We start from the raw sequence: 22327 nt of genomic DNA, 5'->3' as shown, positions 1-22327 counted from the left end.
AGTTTCTATATCTGTAAAATGAAAGCATCACACTTAATGAGCTCCAAGGTCTCTTCCTGCTAAGAAGTATATGAAACAAACTTTGCTTTAGTTTGGGGGTTCATGGATGGAAGACCTCCAGTGGTGGAGAGATTGGGGTGACATCAAGGTGGTACAGAAGGTAGAGGAAGGAGGTTGATCCATTGGCACCCCAGGAAAGAGCTATTAACATTTTCTATTAATGAGAGGAAGGTAAACCTGGCAGCTAACCAAGCCCCAGAACTGGGAGAGAGAGACAAGAGGCTGGGGTGGGGCCTTGAGAGTCAGGCAGACAGAGATAGGCAGAAGCCAGAGTTGCAGCTGCACAGACAAAAACATGGAATTTATTCACATCGATACAAAATTAGATCTTTCTAGAAAGGTTGATGTACCACTGGAGGGAAAGGGAGTTGAGAGTTTGGGTGGTTGGGGGATTTGGGAGAAGGAAGAGGGATGGCCCAGAAATGGCAAGATGCCAGAGAGCCACAATCCTGGGGCAGAGACCCTGGATTCCTTCCTCCCCAGGGGGAGGTTGAGCAGTAGCTGTTTGGGACCCAGGGCAGGGCTAAAGCTTTTATAAGGTGGGAAAATGAGAGTAGGGCTGGGAGGATGGTTAGATAGGAGGAGTAGAGTTTGAGGCTGAAAACTCCCCCGACCCCCAATACTTGTACTCATACTGAATGTGTACAATAAGTTAAAGGCAATCCCTCATGACTCTGGGGCCTTTGGGGAGACAGCAGTTGGAAGGCCTGGCAGAGGAAGAAAGGAAGAAACCTGTAGGGATAAATTTGTGCCCTCCCTTCCCCTCCTCTTATCTTGCAGACAACTGCCGTTTAGTGGAACCTGGGGTTCCTGAACATGGGAACCCTTGAGATCTGGGGTGTGTAGGATAAGGGTCTGACTCCCACTCCATTTTTTGGAAAGAGGCTCAGGTTTAGCTCTGAGAAGCCCAGGGTAGAGTGAGGCAGGAGATACAGATTGGGGAATGCTGGCATAGGACAGAGATACTCGCACAGACCATGAAGGAGCACAGGGGTTGAACCATGCCCGCAGGACGGGCAGGAAGAAGCAGAAGCAGGGTTATTCACTGAGGCAGAGCCTTCAGGATGGCATTTACTTCCTCTGCTACTGCCGTCAGTGCAAATTCAAACTGGTCCTGGTGGGAGGGAGAGAGAACTGTGTTAGAGGCCCAGGTCCAGGCCTTGGAGGAGATAGAAAACCCCCTGCTGGGACGAAGAGTCCATATAATCCGAGGACTGGTGATAGGAATAGCTGGGACCAAGGGACAGAGACAGGGTGGGGGTGCAGATTTCTTCGTGAATATCAGCTATACCAGCTGTCCTAGGGGCCAAGAAGTGGGCATATGGTAAAGGAAAGAGCCAGGGAGCAAAAAAAGAGCCAGGGAGAGTTGGGGTGGGGGTGGGGTGTTGAGAGGTGGGATGAGCCCAGGGACAAAGGGGAAGAGAGCCACCTTGGTGTGGACAAGCCCGGGCCGCTGGTCTCGAATGTGCTCCAAGGTAGCAGCAATGTCAATTTCCTTCACTCCTGGTAGAGGGGGAGACATAGAGAATTTGGAGGGAGTGGAGGAGACCCCTGAAGGAGAAAGGTCTTGGGCAATGTTAGGCATTCTCAGAGGGAGAATGGGAGAGAACATCGGGGTATGACAGCCTGTCCCTCCCAAGGCCTTAGATTTGGATTCTGCAGATAGAAGTTGGGAAGGCTTGGGGCTCAGATGAGACAAGCTGGAGGTGAAGAAAAGGGAGGGAAAAGGCCTCACCTTTTGCCATTCGGTTCAGCACCATGTCAATGAGGATGTAAGTACCAGTCCTCCCTGCTCCATCGCTGAAATGAAATGTATGGGGCATGGGGTGGGAGTACAGAAGATCAGAGTGGGGCTGGAAATGCATGTTCAGGTCAGAGATTTGAGGGTTGAGATCAGAGGCCAAAGGTTTAAGTAAAGGCCGAGAAAAATGAAACACGGAAATCAGGGACCAAAATGGGGGGGGGTTCCCATAAGATTGGAGCTATTCTGGGAACATCTGTATTAATTCTATTATTAGAGAATGGTTTCTCTAATTTTCCATTACCTCTATTGTTCACTCCTCCCACCCCAATGTGAGGAGAGAAGAAAGAGCCAGTGGGGTGGGGGTAGGGGACTACAAGAAGAAGAAGCCCTGGGTATATAACCTGAACATCCACCCCCCTCCCCACTCTTGTCCTGATTGTGCTTAACAACAGATACACACACACACACACACACACACACACACACACACACACACAGCCCGTTACCTGCAATGCACAATGATGGGGCAGGATCGTCCACGGTAGCACTTGTTCACCTTCCTACAACAAAAATCAGGTGTGAGCCTGAGGCACAAAACTTTGATTCAATTCAATAAACATTTATTAAGTGCTGACTCCACATGAGGTACCATGACCAGGCCTGGGAGTGCAAAGAAAAACAAACCACAGTTACCTGCCCTCAAAGAGCTTACAGTCTGCTGAGGGGGCACAACATGTACACACAGGTAAGCAGAGTACAAGGTGACGAGTGGTAAAGGGGGCAAAGGAGAGATTTTCACTAAGACTAAGACCTCTGGACATATTAAAAGAAGAATAGAATGCTTATATCTGGGAGTGGGATTTGGGGGAATCAGGGAGGGTTTCACAAGGAAGGAGGCACCCAACCTGAGCCTTGAGGGAAGACAGGGAATCTAAAAGACAGAGAAGAGAAAGAAGTACATTCTGGGCATGAGGGGATGGCTTGTATAAATGAACAAAGGTGGGAGACGACAGGCAGAATTTGAAGATTAGCTAAGTAATCCAGTTTGGCTACAATAGGTTGTATGAAGAAGAGTAATAGCTCAAAATATGGGCTGAGGGCAGATTGTGAAGAGCTTGAGATGCCAAACTAAGGCATAAATCAGCTGGGAAGGGAGGCATAGTTTGTGTCCTATCATTAGGGACCGACATGGCATCATCCTAGGAAGGGCTGGGCCCTGCCGTGAACACAGGAGAACATGGTAAGGTGCCTCTCTGTTCTTAATGTCTTCCTATTGCTACCTGTTTAGTCCTATTTGGGTTGTGGTTTCAGCTATCCAGTGGCTGGATAAGATCCCAGTGGAATCACTGGAACTACTCCCAGGGGTGGTTTGGAGGGGGACAGCCAAATAAAACTGGGGAGCAGGGAAGAGGAGAGGGCAAAGACTAGAGGCCATGCCTCAGCTCAATTGATTCTGGGGAAGGCAGCACCTGCCGTTGGTAATTAGGGGTGGGAGGACAGAGTCTAAGCCTCTAGAATCCCTGTGTTGGGAGGAGTTTATATTTCTTAAATGTGCCCATGGGAATCTTCCCCTTGCCCTGTTCCTGCCACCCAGGGCCAGCTTGTCACAGAGAATAGTCCTCTGTCTCTTCGGGATCACTTGGTGGTTCCTTTTCCCCATCAGCTTCTTCTCCTAATTCCATAGACCATTTTCACCCTTGCCCAATTTCTCTTCAGTTCTCTGAATCCCTCATTAGCTAAGGGGGTCAGAACCTGATGGGGAATTAGTATGATATGAAGACATTATACTCCAGCATACTATGTGGCTCTGTACAAGGTGTCCCCTTGTAAAGAGACCCTTAATTTAGTAACACTTTAGTTTTCAAATTTTGGATTTATGAAAGAATATAAGATTTTAAACAGTTCTATTCCTATGGGACTGCATAGCTGAGTCATGTATCCATTAGTCTTTTGGTCCATTTAGGTCCTGGATTCTTTTCTGACACTCCAATATAGCTCATCCTTCCTTGGTTTATCTCTTAGCGACCAACTCAGCATTCATCTCTTATCACACATTGTCTCTGTGGGATCCCTGTCCCCCCCACCCCGGCCTTGCCCACCATCTCCCCCTTTATACTGGCAGTGCTAGACTCAAATCCTAATCTTCCTCGAGGTTAGGGAGGAAAGGTGAATCACCTACAAGACCTACTAGCCTAATCTCTGAAGCCTCTCCCAGCTCCCTGGGGAAGATGGATGGAGCTTTGAGCCAGGTTTGGGCAGGTGACTCCTGCAGGACTAACCTCCTTCTGAGACTGGTTATCCACTTGATTGGGGGAGGGAGTGAGCAAGGTTACATAGCTTTTCCAGCACAAGAGTCAGATAGTTTAGGGATGACACTGAACACTTTGCCAAATGCTCAGGATTTGAAGCCAAGTCTTTTTCCTATATCAGCCTCAGTTTCTCTTTTCTCTTTCTCTAGTGCCTAGTGGTTTTTAGGGTGGCTATAATATAGGATACAGATTGGTGTGTGGGGGGATGCAGAAAATTGAGATTGAGGAGGTAAACTCTCAATTCTGCCTGTCTGTCCAAAGGGGAGTATCCCACAGAGGTGGTAGGGGTAGAAGAGATGCCAAGGGAAGCTCAATGGATTTTGTGGCCAAAAGGGATTCCTTCCCACCCCATATCCCCCAAATGGATTCAGCAAAGCCCCAAGAAGCAATAACAACATCTTTCCTCCCTCTCTTCCCTGCCCTTTGTCAGGGTCCCCCAGGGCCCTGTCCTCTCAAGGCGGCCCCGCTGGGGCTTTCCTGGGGCCCATCCATCCTGTCCGTGCGGCAGCCACACCTGCCAATGATCACTTTTGTGACTATGCAACTGAAGTCAGAATACTAGCTGCAGATCACAAAAATGACACAGGCAGCTGTGAGGGAGAGAGAGAGACAGAGACAGAGAGAGACAGAGACAGAGAGAAAAGGGAGAGCAACTGAGGAGACAGAACAAGCAGGGAGGACAGGGACAGATGGCGATGGAGAGACACAGACTGGCAGGGGATCAAAGGAATTCGGAGAGACCCAGAAAAGAGATGGACACAGAGAAGACAGTCCTGGATTGAAAGATGCGGAGAGGGGAGAGCAGCCCAGGGGGAGAGGTCAGAGAGGGAGCCCCCAAGGCAGGGCACAACATAGTGCAGTGGAAGAAGCCATGGATTTGGAGTCAGAGGACCTGGGGTTCAAATCCCGGCTCTACTATTTTATTAGCTATGTGACCTTGAGGGAGTCACTTCTCTGGACCTCCGTTTCCTCATCTGGAAAATTGAGGGTGGTGGACTAGATGGCCAATTCTTAAGTCTGATCTTATCACTCCACTCAGCTGGCTTTTTACTCCTCACCCACCCACTACTGAGCTGAAAGGAGAGGAGGCAGGGCTTCCTAGATGTTATGAACTGATCCATGGAGGAAAGAGGTAGGCTGGGAGACATGAGGTAACTGGAACCTGAGCCTCATTGTGAGTTCCATTTCACAAAACGCACCGTCTCCCCCACCCCTCATCTCCCTCTACCTAACGAAGGAGCAGACAGTGTGTTACTAAGGCTCTGGGACATGAAGGAGTTTCTCCCCTAAACCTGGCCTCTCAAGGCTCCAGGGTCCCCTGACCAGGGACACGTGTGCTCCTGCTTACCCTAAATTATTAAATTTCTATCCTCCTCGCTTCTCTCAAATCAGACCAAATCTATTTCTGGCTCCATCCCATCCCTGTCCTCTTTCAGCTTTATCCCACATCTCAGGGCCTGGTGCTCACCTGCGGAAGTCCAGCAGGGGCCGAGTCGAGGTTGGGGTGCCCTCAGCTGGCCAGCTGAGGAAGTGGAACTGGGTGAGCGTGCGTGTCTCTTGGGACTGCACATTTTTCAGGTAGAAGCTGCGCACCAGGAAGTCTTCACACCAGATGTGCTCCGAAACCAGGTTCACCTGCATGGAGTAGGGGCTCAGTCTCCAGGTGGTCTCCTTTGTTAATAGGGGAGGGGGAGGGCTCCTCGCTGTCCCCAGCATGTATCTTGTGCTTTCCAACCTTTGATCCCCCACTCTGAAGACTCTCCACCACCTAACCTTTCCCTCTCCACCTACTGGACTTTTTCAAGCCCAGCCTCTTTCTTGAAGTCTCCCTTAACCACCCTGGCTGACAGGAATCTCTCCCCTTCTTCTGAACTCCTCTAGGGCAATGGCTGTCTTGAGCTACTCAATTTACCTTGAATATATCTTGTACATGCATGGTTGTCTGCATTAGAATGGGAGATTCTTCAGGGGCTGGGACTGTTTCTGACTTTCTTTGTATTCCTTGAGCCTGGTCTATAGTACTCGATTAATAAAATGCTTGTTGATTTGACTACAGTGGCCCTTAGAGATTAACTAGCTGTCCAACCCTCTCTTTTTTTGTTTGTTTTTGGCACGGCAATTGGAGTTAAGTGACTTGCCCAAGGTCACACAGCTAGTACATGTGTCAAGTGTCTGAGGCCACATTTGAACTCAGCTCCTCCCCACTCCAGGGCCAGTGCTCTCCTCACTGTGCCACCTAGCTGCCCCATCTCATTTTACATGTGAGCAAAGTGAGACCCTGGCAAGGAAAAGCTAGCAAGAGACAGGACCAGGATTGGAACACAGGTCTCCTGACTTAATCTAGTGCTCTTCCCTACCTCCATGCCACTGGGTCACCTTTGGAAAGTCACCTAAATAACCCTGAGCTTCTGTTTTTTTCGTTTATGAATGGGGATAATAACACCTGCATTCCCTAGCTGTCAGGTTGGTTATGAGGATCAAAGTGCTGTTACAACCACAAATCCTTCTCTAGACCATTAGTGTCACCTTGTCATTTCTCATGTGTGTGCCTCTGGCTGCCCAAGCTAAACTATAAGCCCCTGGGGGGCATGAGTCCTATCTAAATTTCTTTTTATCTCCACAGGGTACCCAGTAAGGGTACCCAGCACAGTGCTGGGCAAAAGAGCAAGTGCTTCAGAAACATTGATTGATAAACATATCAAGGGCTGGTGCAGGGGCGGGGGGGAGGGGGAGGGATTATTAGATCTCTAATCCCAGGCTCCTTCTTTTCTTTCTTTAGAGGGTGAAGAGTTTGTGGAAGGTTCTGTTTCTTCCTTTTTCTGCATGCATGGTTTTCCTCCTCCCTCTCTGTTTTGTTTCTTTCCTTTCTTCCCCCCTCCCTTTCCTCCCATGGTCTCTTGGGGTCCTGCCCAACCTCATAGACATGATAGAGGGATGAGCCCTCATCTGGCCAGTAGCGGTCGCATTGTTTGACTCCATCCTCCACCAAGGGTGCCAGCATCACGATGACTGTGCAACCATTTTCCCACACCATCTGAGGGAGGAGAGATGCCACAGTGTTAGAGGGGTCAGAGGAGGAGGAGGAGGAAGAGGAGAGGACAGGAGCAGGGGGCCAGGACATCTGCTCTAGTAGACTCCTGCGCACTTCCCCAGTTCCTAAGGCTGCACCTAGGTGGAGTTGTGGGTAGTCCCCTGGGGCAGCCCTCCTCATTCACCCCCACTTTTCTCTGGGAGCTCACCTGCCAGAAGTCCGAAATAGTGTGGGACAGTGGGCCCTGAGTGGCGATGTAGGCTGGCATCCGTGGATCATGTTCAATCTAGGTACATCATATTGGGGTGGAGGGGAATCACCATTAGGAATAGGTAATGATACCAGGGGCAGAAGGGATGGGGGTGGGTTTGAACCTTAGTTTAGCTGCTAGAGGAAACTGTGTAGGACAGTAAAAAGAAGGTTGAACTTGGAGAAGCCTGGGTTCAAATCCTAGCTCATCAGTGGTATGACCTTGGGTCTCAGCTTTGCTCATCCCTAACATGGAGATGACAATACTTACAATAACTACTTTGGCTGGGCTATTGTGAGGAAAGCATTTTGTAGGCTTTAAAGCATTCTATAAATGTGCATTATTAGTAGTATCATTATTAGATTAATAATAGACAAGGCTTTTTAGTGGCTGGGGCCAGGATAGATGCCATGACAAAGTAGAATTCATGATAGAAATGATGACCTGCTAGGGAAAAGAAAGAAGCTCAGCATGGTATGGGAGTTGGGGTTGGCTTTTTTTGCTGGTGGTGGGAAGTTCGATACTCACAATGGGACTAGCGTTGATATAATCACTCCGAGAAGGACTGCTTTCCACCTTCAGCTTGATTCGGGCATGGTCATCTGCACAGAACCCAACCCCCACACCACACCCCATCTTTGGGTCATCAGGGCACTAGCACCTCCCCCACCAGCCAGCCCCTCCACCAAGAAAGGGTTCCCCCTTAGGGATACCCAGGATACTTCCTCAAGCCCTATTGTAACAAATCACCCCTTGGCCCAACAACCTGGAACCCTGGAACAAAAAGGGGAGTGGGTAGGGCCAGTTCCCTACTAGGCTGGGGTCAGGGGCCACTCACAGGGCACGAAGTCAGGGTTCCTGTTTTTCTTGAGGTTGGCATCACCCTGAGCCATGCTACAAGCATTGGGCTCTGCCTGGTAGGCACACAGGGCTTGCCACTCCTTGGCCAGCCGATCACGGTTTCTCAGGTGATCCTCCATATATGCCTGGAGAGTAGAAGCCACACCTTGGTACCCTTCTTTCCCACTTCCCATCAGACTAGTTTAACCCTTCGTGTGCCAGCCCCTGCTCTCTCTGGTACAGCCCCTTTCCCCTTAGTTTCCATACTAACCAGGATCATGTGTCCTGTGGAGATGTCCATGTTGGCTTGGGCGGGCTCCTCACACCAGGATGGAGTGCTGCTGTGGGAGCTGGGACTGGCCTGGGCAGCATCACTGAACTGAGAGGAGATGCTGCTCACCCTCGAAGGCTCTGGTGGTCCCTCTGACCGGCTAAACAGAGACTTAGTGGCCATGTGCTGGCGGCACAGTTCCTGGGGAACCAGAAGAAGTGAGACCATGTTCAGAAGTCATCAGGTAGGGCCCAAAGACATCCTTTAGACTTCTCATCAATATCTGAGTTTTATATATCGGGACCTTTTGTTCCATGGTTTAATTCATTCAAGAAATAATTACGGCTAACTCTATCCTTCAGAGTATAGAGTGACGGGTGGGGTGTTGGGGGAGATACCAAATTAGACAGGATGGTCCCTGCTCTCCCTGAGTCTACTGGGTTTGGTTGATTTCAAAATGAATACAGTTTCAGAGGGAAGAACTCTATTCTTTTTATGTCTCTTCTTACAGCTGAAGGCCTATTTGAATGGGATTTGTCACTCATAGGGGATAATAACACCTGTGGTCAACATCTAGCCTCTGCTAGAGGGAATTCACTACTTGGTGATTCAACTAACTTCCCAAGTCTCCTCCTCTCCGTACTGTGCCCTACTATTTGCTTGTTCATCCACCACATCAGTCCCAGGTGTCCTGGCCTTTTCTAAGCTCCTCCCTCCCCCATCTCCCATGAGTAGCCCTAGGGACCACAGACCTGGTACTCTAAGGTGGTATCTGCATGGGCTCCCTCAGGCCCCAGGGCTGCCAGGCGTTCCTTTTCTCGAAGTCGCCCATGCTGCCTCAAACAGATGGCCAAGGCTGCAGCCACTAGCAGCCCTGCCACGCCTGCCAGGGCCACCAGGGTCAGCAGCACAGAACGAAGTGGGGGGGTCCCTCGAGCTGGCCGGGGCAGTACTGCAGCTGCTTCTTCACGCTGTTGACAGTGTTTTATAAGGGAGGTGAGTTTACTGAGTTCAAGGGAGGTGGAAAGGAAGAAGCCACTTTCCCCAGCCCCATCCACTTTTCATTTGGTCAGGACAGAAATGTTCAAGGGTGATATAAGCCATAGCCTCAATCTTAAGCTAAGCTGATACTCCTGGAAGGGGTCAGTTAAAGCAATCCCTGATGATTCTTTGGTCCCCTTGCCCAACATCATTCTGCTTGGTGGTTTAGGGTAAAAGCAGGACAGATACTTGGAAAAATTGCAAAGTCATTAAAATTGGTGCCCAGATTTTCCTTTACAGTTGTCAGTCAAAAAACACCTATTAATAATAACAATAATAATCAGTAACATTTATACGTGGGCAGCTAGGTGGCACAGTCAGGAGGACCTGAGTTCAAATCTGACCTCAGACATTCACTAGCTATGTGACCCTGGGTAAGTCACTTAACCCTGTTTGCTTCAGTTTCCTCATCTATAAAAAGCTGGAGAAGGACATGGCAAACTCTTCCAGTATCTTTGCCAAGAAAATCTCAAATGGGGCCATGAAAAGTCAGACATGATTGAACAACTCAGCAACAACAAATGTGCTAAGCACCAGAGATGAAAGAAAGGAAGGAAAGAAGGAAGGGAGAGAAGCAAGAAGAAAGGGAGGAAGGGAGGGAGGAAAGAAGGAAGGGAGGAAAGGAGGGAGGAAAGAAGGAAGGGAGGAAAAGAGAGAGGGAGGAAGAAAAGGCTACCATTTCTGATAGTGAAGAAGCTCAAGAGCAGGGACTAACTCATTTGGCACTTTGTCACCTTGATGTCTGGCACATAGTTGATGGTGTTTAATAAAGACTTGTTGATTGAGTTTCTTCCTTTCAGCTCTGCTCAGACTATCAGAGCTAGAAGTGCCCTAAGAGATCATTTAGTTCAACCCCATCTTTTCACATATGAGGAGTGACTTACCCAGCTAGTAAGAAGCAGAGCCAGGCCTCAAAACCAGGTCTTCTGGCTCCAAGTCCAGGCTGCTTTTTCCTAACTAACTACACCGTCTCCCCTCCCTCCATTGTAGAACATTGTAGAACTTAGAGCTGGAAGACAGCTGAGACATCATCTGATCCAAGGGTTATTAGCCTGGCAACCATCAACTTGTTTTTTTAATAGTTTATAAACCGTATTTTAGTATAGTTGGTGTCCTTTGCAATCTTATATTTTTTATTTTATGTATTTAGGAACATTATTCTAAGATGGGGTCCATAAGCTTCACCGGGGAGGGAAGGTCCATGACCCAGAAAAGGTTAAGAACCTCTCATCTAATCCAATCCTCTCATTTTACATAGGAGGAAAATGAGATTAAGAGAGGTTAAGCAGTTTGCCCAAGGCCACCCAACCAATAAGTGTCAAGGCCTGCCTTCAGACTCTGGGCCCTAATGCCTTCCTGCCATGGCACATCTCCATCACTACTATGACCAAGTCAGTCACGAAAATGTATAAAAACAGCGTCTGTTGCTCTTCCCAAGGTTATCTACATTTTAAAAGAGGGGAGGAGGTGATGCTTAACCCAAAAGAAAGAAATGGTAGAATTTCAGGTATGGTAGTAAGGCAGAGCTTGCTTTTAGGAGGAGGTAGCCTTCCCAGCCCATTCTTTCTGGGTATTTACATTTTAATCCAGGTAGTTATAAAAGAACTTGCTAAAAAAACCCCTATCTTAACCTGACCCAAGGTTTCTCTTCTTTCCCCTCCCCTCTCTTTATCCCAAATTTTTCTCATAGAAACCCAAAAGATGGTGCTCTCATTTGGCAAATCCAGGAGCACCCCCTGCTGGTAACAGAGAGAACAGCATGTAAGGGCAGGGCGGTCTTTTCCCTGGCCCTGAGACACTTGGGCCATCACCATCTCTACAGAACCAAAGGATATCAGAACTGGAAGGGACCACAGAGGACACAGAGTCCAAACTCCTCACTTACAGATGTGGTGCCTGAGTCCCAGAGAATGCTAAGAATCTGAAATCACACTGATCTCTACCACTTTATCTTCAAGACTCAGGTGGGGTTTATCTCTTCTGTTTCTCTCTTTCTTGATTCCTCCTAATGCTCTCCCCTCTTCAAATTTGAATTTTATTACCAGTACACTATGTCTCTGTGTGTATGTGTATAAAGTCTGTGTACATGTTATATCTGTCCAGTGAGAATGTAAGCTGGAGATCAGAGACCTTTTATTTTCTTTGTATACTTTAGCACCTATCATGGTGCTCAGTAAATGTTTATTAACTGCCTGACATTGGACCCTTCTGAGGTCCCTTCCAGGTGTCAATCCTTTGATCCTAAGCCAATTCTCTAAGTTGTACCTCAGTTTCCCTGTGTACCACTAACACCCCTTCCTATATTCCCCAGAGACACTGGCACTGGCATTAGCCCCAGGTTAAAAAGAAAGACTTTCTTGCATACCTGGCCCACCCCTGTCTGCACGATTCGGAACCCCGTCTCTGCTTCCAGCTCTGACTTCACCAGTCCTACAAGAAGGAGACATCTTAGGCCTTTTTCAGCTCACAAGAATCCTTACACCACCCCGTGCTATGCCAAGCCCTCTAGGTAAACTGAGGTAGTCAGGATGATGGTGAACAGACCTGAGTCAGGGGTCAAGATTGGTCTGGGGGTGGCATTTACCAGCTTGCTGTGTCACGTCAGCCAGAGACATGTTCTGCTCGTTGTTCCGGATTCGGAAGGTGAGGGCTGATCCCACCACACTGTAAGGTAGGAGCCAAGTCATGGTCTCAACCCCCAAGGCTCAGTCACTGATGGTAAAGCTGTACTTGGTAGGACTAAGGAAGAGATAGCTTAAGCTCTCTAGGGGAAACAATGAGAGATCTGAGACTGGTTGTAGATTAGATAATGGGCACATACCCCTAAGTGTGCCATCAAGCCCAGACATGGCTGCATCTCAGAGAGAACAAGGAGCCACTTTGGCTACTGCTGCTCCCCACACCCATCCCTTCTCCGACACCTCAAGGAAGAAGAAGTGGACTCTGCCTTTCACCTTGCTGTTCATCTACCTTCCCCCCCCCGCCCCTGCCTATATTCCTTCACCCAAAAGTTCAGGGCATTGGCACCACCTGATATTGATGAAATTCCCAGAAGACATGTGGATGTGTTCTGCCAAGATCTCCAACAGTCTGACACCAGCAGTCAGTCCCAGGGGCCTGGGGTTTGAATGGGCAGAGGAAATGGGAGGGAGGGAGAGACATTCATTCCACAGCATTCAGAGCCCAGTAAGCAGCCTCCTTGCCGCCGCCACCACCACTGCCTCCCTCTCCCACCATATAATCATCAGTTCCCATCTTCTTTCAGGTCTAATGTTCCTTTTTTATCTACAACAGTTTGTTGCCTTTATTTTATGCAAGGCAGGTAGTCTGCCTGTCTCACTTCCTCTAGCCCCCTTGCCTGCCTCTGGATTCCCATGCTCTTCCCTTCTCAAGAATTCTTACTTCTGGTCGGTGACTATGTAGCCATACTCCTCTGCAGAGGGAGCTGGGAGCTGATCTCCCCCAGAGAGTCCTTTCTGATTCAGTGGACTCTTCTTCTCCATCAGGACAGGCATAACAAGGGAAGGTGGTGGCTCTGTGGGGCCTTCCACTTTGGCCCCCTGGGCATGAATTGGGGTGGTGCTACCAACAGGGAGTTCAGGCAAGGAGGCCATGGCAGAAGGAGATTCTACTCTATCTACTGCGTGCTGCATGCCTCCTTCCATTACCTGTCGAAAAGAGGAAAATAGAGACTTGAGGGGTTGGCCCAGGTTAGTAGAAGCACTACAAAGGGAGCCCTAACATGATTGTATCTAGGACTCTGAGAGTTCTGTTGTATGGGTACCTCAAACAACGAGGCTGGAATGGAGTGACAAAGCAACATGAAATGGTGGAAAGACCCTGGACTAGTAGTTGGAAGTGTGTTCTCGTCTTGGCCCTGCCTCTCATTAACTGTGTGACCATCTCTCTATGTAACATTTTCCCCATCTGTACATAAGGAAGGGATGCTGAATTAGAAGCAATCACTAAAGTTCCTTCCCAGTTATAACATTCCATGGTTCTATGAGAAGGTGGTGGTCAGTGTTGGGGTAAATTCAGCAGAGTTTGGGCTCTATCTTACTTTCTTAGTCTCAGCATCAGTATTTCCAGCTTCACCTGTGGGAAGGATAGAAAAGACCCATGAAGCTAAGGTGAAGAGAACCCAGCACAGAGAAGACAGGGAACTTCAGATCAAGGTATCTATCCCAGTGCCATATTCCTGTCATTGATTAGGGTCCCGTTAATCCCATTAGGCATCCAGATTGTTGCCTTGCCACTGGTCACCAGCTCCTCTCTATCATCATCCCCCACCTTCTCCTTCCTTTTTGTCCTTGGCTCTCCTGTTTCTTAAACCATTACTACCCTTCTGTTCCTTCTGGTCCTATCTTGCTTTCCTTGCCCTGGCCCTGCCCCTTTCCATGAGATATGCTTTCCTCCTCTTCTCCTTATTTCCTTCCTAATTCCTGGTTTTGCATAGTAGCCATGGAACACCGATTATCTCCCTAAAGGGATCTCTTCACCTGGACACTCACCCTGGCTCTTCCCCACACCCTTGGGCAGCAGCTGCATCAGAGCGTAGAGGCTGGTGAGTTGCTCCCGACTCAGCTGCTTTAATTCTACTCCATAGTTAGCCAGCACTGCTGCCAGTCTCTGCAGAAGCACATCTACCAGGGAGTCAGAGAGAGACAGAGAGGGCTTAGAGCTGGGGATGGGGATGCAAGGGGAGGAAGGGATGTGGTGTGCCAAAGATACAAGGGATACAGAGGAATGGATGAGGAGGACCTAGTGACTTGAATAGCTTCTACTGATATACTGAGGAAGCCAATCCTCTCCCCAGCCCATTTCCAAGTGTTCTGAGAAGACTACTCATGTGAAAAGTGTTAGAGGCATTCTGGATTTCATCTAAGGAGCCACAGTCCTGGACAGGCTGAGCTATCCATAAGATGGGGACAACTGGCTGAAAGAAGGGAAAGATAGATGGATGGAAGAAAAGGAAGAAAGATGGAATGGGAAAATGGAATGATGAGCAAGTAGAAGACTCAGTTACCTGGTTGGAGGCCTGGTGATAGGGATGCTAAAGCAGGAGGCTCTGGTTCCTGATCTCCAGTGCCCTTTATCCCTTCCTCCCCATGGGTCTTTGGAGAATCTCCTCCCTGGCTGTCGCTTCCCTGTTCTTGTAGCCTTTGACCCTTGACCCTGACTGAGGCAGGCTCCTGAGCCAGGTAGAGGAGTCCAGGGTCCTGGAACAGCTGAGCAGGTACAGGCCCTGGAGGGTTCCTGTAGGAAAGGCTGGGATGGGCACCAAACACATTCTTAGAAGCAGCTCTGCTGAAGAGGGCTGGGGCCTCGGCCTTTGGCTGAGGGACGACTGTGACCAACCCTGCGGGGTTCTCCAGGGCCCGGGAACTTTCCTGGGAGGCGAACTGTGTGGGAAAGCAGAGTTTATGGTCAGAAGAAAGTTGGGGGTACGTTGGGAGGCCAAGGAATGGCTCCTCTTGGGTCTCACCTGGTGGAATAGGTAGGGCTGCAGCAGTGTGGGCTCATAGCTCAGGGCAGGGAGTGGGGGCTGTGGGGGCAGCAGCAGATGCTCCAGGAGTGGAGGCAGCAGGTCAGCTGGGAGGGAAGGCAGCAGAGCCCCACCCCCACCCCCACCCCCACCCAGCAGAGGCCTCTGAAGTCGTTGTTGGGCTGGTGGGGTGGAGCCTGTGGCAGAGCCAGGTGGTAGCAACTCTCCAGGGAGAGCAGGTCTCCTGGATGCCAGGCTGGACCTGGGGAAGAAAGCAATGTGTGTGGTGGGGAAGGACAGATAGGTAGCAGGTGGGGAAGGAAGAGCAGTGGTACATTAAACCCTAGAGTTAGCTGAAAGAAGAGCTTGGGCCTTGAGTAGATGTGACTTCCACTACAAGGAGGCAGCAAGGCTGGGCTAACTCCTCCCTTAACCTGGTCTTCCTGGCCCCACAAAAGCAGCTGCTAGGAACAAGCAGTGTGAGGATGTGAGGAAGGGAGAGCAAATCTCTCCTTCCCAGTTGTGGTAGTAGGATTGTATGCTGGGTTTCAAAGCTCTAGGTCACTCAGATGCCCACTATCCACCATGCCATTGTCTACTATATGTTCAATGTTCTTTGTCCCTCTGTTTATGTCCCTCCCTTCCTTAGTACAGGAGAGACAGACAAGGAGAGCTGAGCACCAGGGAACTGCCATCCATATGGCCTATCTCTTCATGGCCCAAGAATGTCATATATGCATGTGAAATGAGGGGTGAGCAGAAGAGCAGTTAATTACTTTGTTACCAATAGTCAACTCCTGGAGTGGTGGCAGGCTGGCTGAGACTGGCAAAACTGTGCCACAACCTTGACTCAGCCCCACAATCCCCTGTACCTTTCTCAGATGTTCTACTCTCTCCTTTTTTCAGCAACTAAATCCTTTCAGATGGGTTACAAAATCCATCAGCCTAAGCTGGGGGTGGTGGTGAGTGCTCTCCTTGTCCCACATGTCCCCAGGCCCTACCTGTCCTTGGAGCCAGGGTCTGGTGGTCGGAGGCGGGGGATCCTCTCCATCTCCTGGGATATCACATACTGAGTGAGGTCATCATGCCAGGATAGGCCTGAAGGGGTGGAGGAACCCAAAGGGGATGGTACTTTGGGACAGGCTAGTTCATCCAGAGAACCAGAATGAGACTAAAAATGATTCCCAATGTGTATGTTGAAGGGAACGTAGATCAAGGAGAGAATGGGAAGGACTCAGGGCCAGCCAAGAAGGGTGCATTTTTAGCTATCTTTGAATACCTCCTTCTAAATTATCTTTCTGTTGTTTTGTTTTTGAGACTGAATCTCCCTATCTCATCCAGGTTGGTGTTTATTCATGGCCCCCCACTCCTGAGGACCCACCATGTTGGTGCCAGACTTAGTAGCTCTACAGCAGCTCAGAATTTCTGAGTTTAAGAGATCCACTAGCCTCAGCCTACTCTTTCAGCAAGGATCGCAGTACCACCATGCTGGGCTCCCCTAAAACTATCTTTGATGATTCTGAGGCAGCTCTCATTTCTGTTCCTCCCCTGATAAGTAAGGGCTCCTTAGTTTTATTTCCCAGATAAAACAGCCTTAAGGAATCATATATGCTCCATCTCTCTCCTTTCTTTTCCTCCCTGTGTAGTCTGCCCTGACCTTACAATTCACGTTTGAAAAAAAGTTCTTCCAGTAAAATAATTCTTAGGTCCCTGGTCCCATGCTCAGGCAGAACTAAAATGCGGGGCTGGTCAAGAGCATTGTATGCCGGCCCTACTGGCCTCTGTCCTGGTCTAAATGGTTCTTTTGGGATGCTCTAGTGTCCATCAAAATACAGTTTCCCCAAATGTTGGCTTAACTTCACTAAGTAGGTAAGAGAATGGATGATTATAGATATAAGAGTGGTAGAAATGTTAAGGGTAGATTAGGACAGGGAAGAGGCACCTATTTCTCTAGGAAAAGCTTCAACTCTACAGACTCCTACCCCTCTCCCCCCAACCTCTTTATACCTCACTTACCTTGGGACATTAGCTGCCGAAGCACACTTTGCAATCGCTGGAGGATGGGTGAGGTGACCTGCAGCAGGGGCCTGACTCTCCCTGCACCAGTCTGGCACTGTCCAAACAAACCATCTAGGGGCACAAGGATATTTCTAGGACACATTGCCAGGTATCGAATTTCATATATTGCCAAACCTCAGCACACCCCCTCTCTTGACTCCTGAGGGGTCATGAAAACCATGCTCCCAGAAGACCAGGTGAGATGGGACTCCTCCCCATCAGCTCCTGATACAATCAAGTGTTCCCTCCTCCCACCTCTTCCCTTCTTCCTATCCACAGCTCTCATTGCCACGTAGCTGACTTTCCTTTCTCCACTCACCCTGGATACAGACCTCCTGATGAGAGCAGAGCCTACGGTCAAAAAGGCAGCCTGTGGATGGACAGATGAGTTCACCGATTTGCCAGCCAAGCAAATCAGATAGTCATACAGATGGAAAAAGGGAGGGGTGGGGAAGGTCATTTGGATCCATCCTAGGGAGGGTTGCATATACGTTAAGAGAAATGGTGCAGGAGGAGGTCTGGAATCCTTGGGGAAAGAAAGTATTAGGATCTAAACCCAGGGTTAATCAGGATCTTGGCAACATGATTCCTGAAAGCCTCAGTTTCCCCATATGTACAATGAAACTGTTTACACACATTCAGTATTCTACAGCTCCTCCTATGGGAACAACATTCAGAAGACCTGCAAGACATTGACAAAGATGAGGGATGTTATCATGACGAGGGGGTTAGTGAGACAGGAAGCCTAGCTCAGCTACTTTGTAGGGTCCTTCTGGGATGTAAGGCCTCTGGGCACTGACGGCTTGGAAATGGGGAGGGCCTCCCACTTACATAGTGAACAATGGGGGTGGGAATGTGGAAGGGGTGGAGACCAGTACCCTCCTATGGTGAAAAGGACTTGGGGGCAGGAGGGGCTTCGGAGGGTGGGAAACAGGAATTGTGGGGCTGATGGAAAAATGAAGCAGTCCTCAGGGCTGCTCAAGAGCCGACAACCAGCCCAGAACACTCTGCCACTGTCCAGGGTGCTGACGTTCAGGACCGGGTGGGGCCGAGGGTTTGGTATCCAGCTGCTCAGGACGGTGATGGGAGGTGGGGAGGGGAATGGGCGAGGCATTTGCGTGAGGCCTGTTAACCATCCCCACCGTCAGAACCCACACGGCCACTGGATGCTCTCCCCTCGGTCCTCAAAGACAAGGACCGGCCTGGAAAGGGGGGTGTCAGACTAGGAGTCAGCCTGCTCACTCCCCTTACCCACGCGCCCCCCCCCCCCCCCCCCCCCCCCCGCCCCCAGTTCGTGAGTCAGCGACTGACTCTGTCTCCGGCCGCTCAGCCGTGAGTCAGCGCCGGGCCCGGGGGATGGGGGAAGGGGGGGAAAGAGGGAAAAGACCCCCTCCCCCCTCTATCTTCTCCGGCCCCTACGCCCCCAGCTTCCCTTTAGTGCTGGGGGTTCCGAAGAGGACTGACCCGGCCTCTCTGGGAAACCTTGGTCCCTCTTCCGACTCAACCTTCTTTTTCAGAGCCCCTGAACCCCGCTAGCCGGCTTCCCAGGCTCCTGCAGCCTAGGATGCTCAAACTCATATCTGGAACCTTTTTGCGATCCCCAAGAGATGCTCTTCTCTTCTCCCCACTTTCCTGTCCCGACTTATTCCTGAGCTCGCTGTGGCCCTTTCATTTGCCTCGGTCTTAAACCCTTCAAATCTGAAGTCCATCCCACCCCCACCCCCCTTCTCTGAAGCTAAGGGCCCATCACCTCCCAAGCCCACTTCCCCTAAGGTCCCGCCTCCATATCCCAGGCCCCACCCCCAGGACTACGCCCCCTTGCTCCCTCCCCCTATTTCTTTCATCCCCCCTTCCCCACCCAGTTCCTTCCCGAGTCCTTGTCCCCTTCTCTCTGGACTCCGTACCCCTACACCCCTTATCCTGGGATTCGCCCCCTTCCCATTTCCCCAACCCTTAGGCTTCCTCCTGACCGTGGGCGCTGGTGGCGCTGCTGCCCGCAAGGCGAGCGGTCAATAGCAGGAGGCAGAAAAGCAGTCGGAACCCCCAGAACCCCGGGAGCCGCCGCATCCTCCTCCTCCTCTCGGCGCGCGCAGGTTCCCCAGGCAGCACCGCAGCGACACTGGCGGGAGCCGGACGCAAGGGGGCTCGGGCGGGGCCACGGCACACCCCACCCACTTCAGAGGTGGGTTTCACACGCCCCTCACAGTGTTGCTTGTCCAATCATGGGCGGTCCCAGCGACGACTCTCCCACCTCTCCATTCCTTATTTTCTCAGACTGGCTTTTGCGTCATAAATGTCGTCATACCCCTGCCCTCTAGAGGGTCTGCATCATGAAGACCCCTCCTTTGAAGGTCCACCCCTTTATGTAAGCCACACCCCTAATTGCCATTTGTTCCGCCTCTGCATCAGACTCTACCCCTAACTGTGGGAAGACGAGGTGGAGGTGGGGGTACGAGGGGCAAGGTGCCACAGATTAGGGTGAATTAGCTTTCTGCATCATTCACATTTCCTTTCTAGCCCAGTCTCCATAAAGATCTCCCTTTAACACCTACAGTCTGGAAGGTAAAAGAAGGCAATTTCTTTAGGCTATCCTATAGGGCACCCGGGGTAGAACCCCGGAATCCTCACCTTGAAATAGGTCACGGTTAAACCCGGAGAAATGAGGAAGAGATCATCGATTCGGGCAGGATAGTAAAGGTTCTACTCCCCATTCAAACTCAAAGCAACTGTTCAAGGAGCCAAAGAGACCCTCTAAATAGACCCTAATTGAGGAGGGACTTCATGAACTTTGACCTAACCACATTGGGTGCTTGGACAAGACAGCTCTACCCAATCTTGAATGGTGCTCCTAACAACAATGCTAGCAAGTCAAAAGTCTTGGAAACGAGCTGAGCTCTCTATGCCAGACTCATTCAATCCAGCTGCTATCGATAAGCGTTTAAAGCCAGTAGAACAGAAGCGGCTGGTGGTGCAGTAGATGGATCGATATGGGGTCTTGGAGTTTACTTGCCATGTGACCTTGAACAAGTCACTTAACCTCAGTTTCCTCAATTGTAAAAGGGGGATAATAATAGCACCCACTTTGCAGGGTTGTTGTGAGAGCCAAATGAGATATTTGTAAATGCACTTAGCACTGGCCCTGGCTGATAGTAGGCACTACAGAAACGCTTATTCCCCTACTATCATTATACTCATTCTTACAGAGAAAGCTGATGCCCAAGGAGGTTAAGTGACTTGCCCAAATTGGTGTGCCTCTCAATTATTGGCGGGCTAATAACAACAATAGCTGATAATTTATTTCTGGAGTATCTTAAGCTTTGCAAAGTGTTTGGATCCTCACAAATTTGTGGAGTAAGTACTACAGGTATCACCCTCATTTTACAGGCAAGGAAAGCTTGGCCAAAGTTAAATGACTCACTACTGCTAGAAAGTGTTAGAGATAAGATGTAGATAAACTCAGATCCAGGGCTCTTCCCACCAAACCAGGACAAAACTTGCCTTTGCCATCAAGGCTGAAGACATTAATTCCAGGGCCCATCATTCCAAGGGAATGACAGAGATGGTATGCAGGGCTTCTTAAATTTTTTCCACCAGTGACCCTTCAGCACTGCTTAAACCCAGTTTAAGAAGTGCTGGATAGAGCACATTAAAGTAAAGTTGGGTGTTGTAATGAGAAAGGGTACAGGCAAGGAGTTCAACCCAGGAGTCCCAGTCACACACCTGACTCTAAGGATAAAAAATTAGAAGCATTTGAGGCAAAGACTTAACTTCAGCCTATCTAAAACCTAGCCCATCATCTCTCTCTGCCACCTCTCACTTTCAAATCACCTTCTTCTGCCTTCTTAATTTCTGACACCTGATGCCACTGTAATTCTTCCAGTCACCCAGCCTCAAAACTTTGTCACCTTGGATTCCTGTCTCCCTCAATAACTACTCAGAAACCCAATCCTGGCTATTTCCTCCTTTGCAATGTTTTTCACCTCTGCCCCCTCCTTCCCCTCTGCTAATCCTACCAATTTGGAGAGGTAAAGATTACATAATTTAGAGTCAGCAGAAATCTTTGGCCAGATAGTCCTGCCTCTGATACTTAGTAGGCAGGAAAATCACTTAATATCTCTGAGCCTGTTTCATCTTTAAAATGGTGATAAAATTGTACTCCCTAAGGCATTTGGCAAATCTTATGGCTCTCCATAAATGTTCAGTTACTCTCAATTGGACTCTGGGTCTTCATGTCAAGTCTCTTACTTCCAAACCATTCTTCATACCACTACCAGACTAATTTTCCTAAACTACAGCTCTGATCACATCATACACACACCTCTCTAGCTTTAAAGCTTGCAGTGGCTACCCATTGCCCACCTATTAATCTATTTAATTCAATAAACATTTATTCTAAACACCTACTATGCTCAGAGTGCTGGAGCTTGGAGGAGCTTACAATCAAACTATTCCTACATTTATTCTATATTCTAGACAAGCCACACTACTTGTCATTGCCTAGCTTTAGGTTTGTCTGGTTTCAAGACTTTATCACTTTCATTCCCCCAACCCTCCTTATCCCTGTCCATAGAATGTCCCAGTTGGAAGGAACCTCAGCATTTAGCCCAATGTGTACCTGAAAAGAAACCCCTGATATAACATACCAGACAAGTGGTCATCCACTCTTTGCCTGAAGGCCTCCAGGAAAAGTGAAATCACTACCCTTCTGAGGCAGCCTTTTCCATATGGGGATAGATCTGATTGTTAGGAGACTTCTCTGGATATCAAGTCTAAATTGCCCTCTTTGAGATTTCCTCTTACTACCGCTAATCCTGCTTTCTGGGGTCAAACAAAACAAGCTTAATCCCTCTTCCAACTATTGTACTTGAAGACAGCTATCAAGTCCCTCTGGTCTTCTTTTATTCATGCTAAACAGCCTTTGCTCTTTCCACTCATCCCTGGTTGATATGGACCCAAGGCTCTTCACCTTTCTGGATGCTTCTGAGTTGATCAATATCCCTTCTAGATTGTGGTGCCCCAAAATGAACACAATATTCCAAATGTGGCCTGACTGGGGTGCAGTACTGGCACAATCATCTTCTTATTTCTGGAAGCTGTGCCTCTGTTTCAACAATCTGGCTAGCAGCTGTTGTGGGGGTGAAAAACCAATACAAGCCCAACAACAAGAACACTACCAGCACGCTGCAAAAGTCCAGGTTCTTTTGATCTGCTTTACTAAGGAAAGTAACGTTAAGGGGT

At 49.3% G+C, this 22327-nt stretch overlaps 1 protein-coding gene across 1 annotated transcript; it reads right to left on the bottom strand.

Moving 5' to 3' along the window:
- Positions 1-333: 333 nt before the first annotated feature.
- On the bottom strand, positions 334-19204 carry PTPRN (protein tyrosine phosphatase receptor type N). Its single transcript, XM_036758263.1, has 23 exons — positions 19060-19204; positions 17409-17459; positions 17048-17161; positions 16033-16129; positions 15032-15293; positions 14573-14948; positions 14058-14189; positions 13607-13641; positions 12949-13214; positions 12577-12663; positions 12131-12210; positions 11912-11976; positions 9258-9476; positions 8506-8706; positions 8233-8380; positions 7923-7996; positions 7353-7430; positions 7028-7147; positions 5582-5748; positions 2311-2364; positions 1796-1860; positions 1490-1563; positions 334-1174 (listed from the first exon to the last, which is right to left on the bottom strand). The coding sequence occupies exons 1-23, from the start codon at positions 19154-19156 to the stop codon at positions 1103-1105; spliced, it is 2934 nt and encodes a 977-aa protein (XP_036614158.1). The 5' UTR covers positions 19157-19204; the 3' UTR covers positions 334-1102.
- Positions 19205-22327: the final 3123 nt, after the last annotated feature.

This window comes from Trichosurus vulpecula, chromosome 4 (genome assembly GCF_011100635.1).
Source record: "Trichosurus vulpecula isolate mTriVul1 chromosome 4, mTriVul1.pri, whole genome shotgun sequence".
NCBI classification, from domain to species: Eukaryota; Metazoa; Chordata; class Mammalia; order Diprotodontia; family Phalangeridae; genus Trichosurus; species Trichosurus vulpecula.
The sequence above is the reverse complement of the archived record's forward strand: the minus strand, read 5'-3'. Positions and strand labels throughout refer to the sequence as shown.

Bases quoted from the DNA above. Each gene is read 5' to 3' on its own strand.
- PTPRN (XM_036758263.1), bottom strand. From the start codon at position 19,156: ATGCGGCGGCTCCCGGGGTTCTGGGGGTTCCGACTGCTTTTCTGCCTC. The intron at 17,162-17,408 runs GTGAGTGGAGAA...TTGTGCCCCTAG, and splicing joins TCAGGAGGTCTGTATCCAGG to ATGGTTTGTTTGGACAGTGC. The intron at 1,564-1,795 runs GTGAGGCCTTTT...CCCCTCTACCAG, and splicing joins GCTGAACCGAATGGCAAAAG to GAGTGAAGGAAATTGACATT.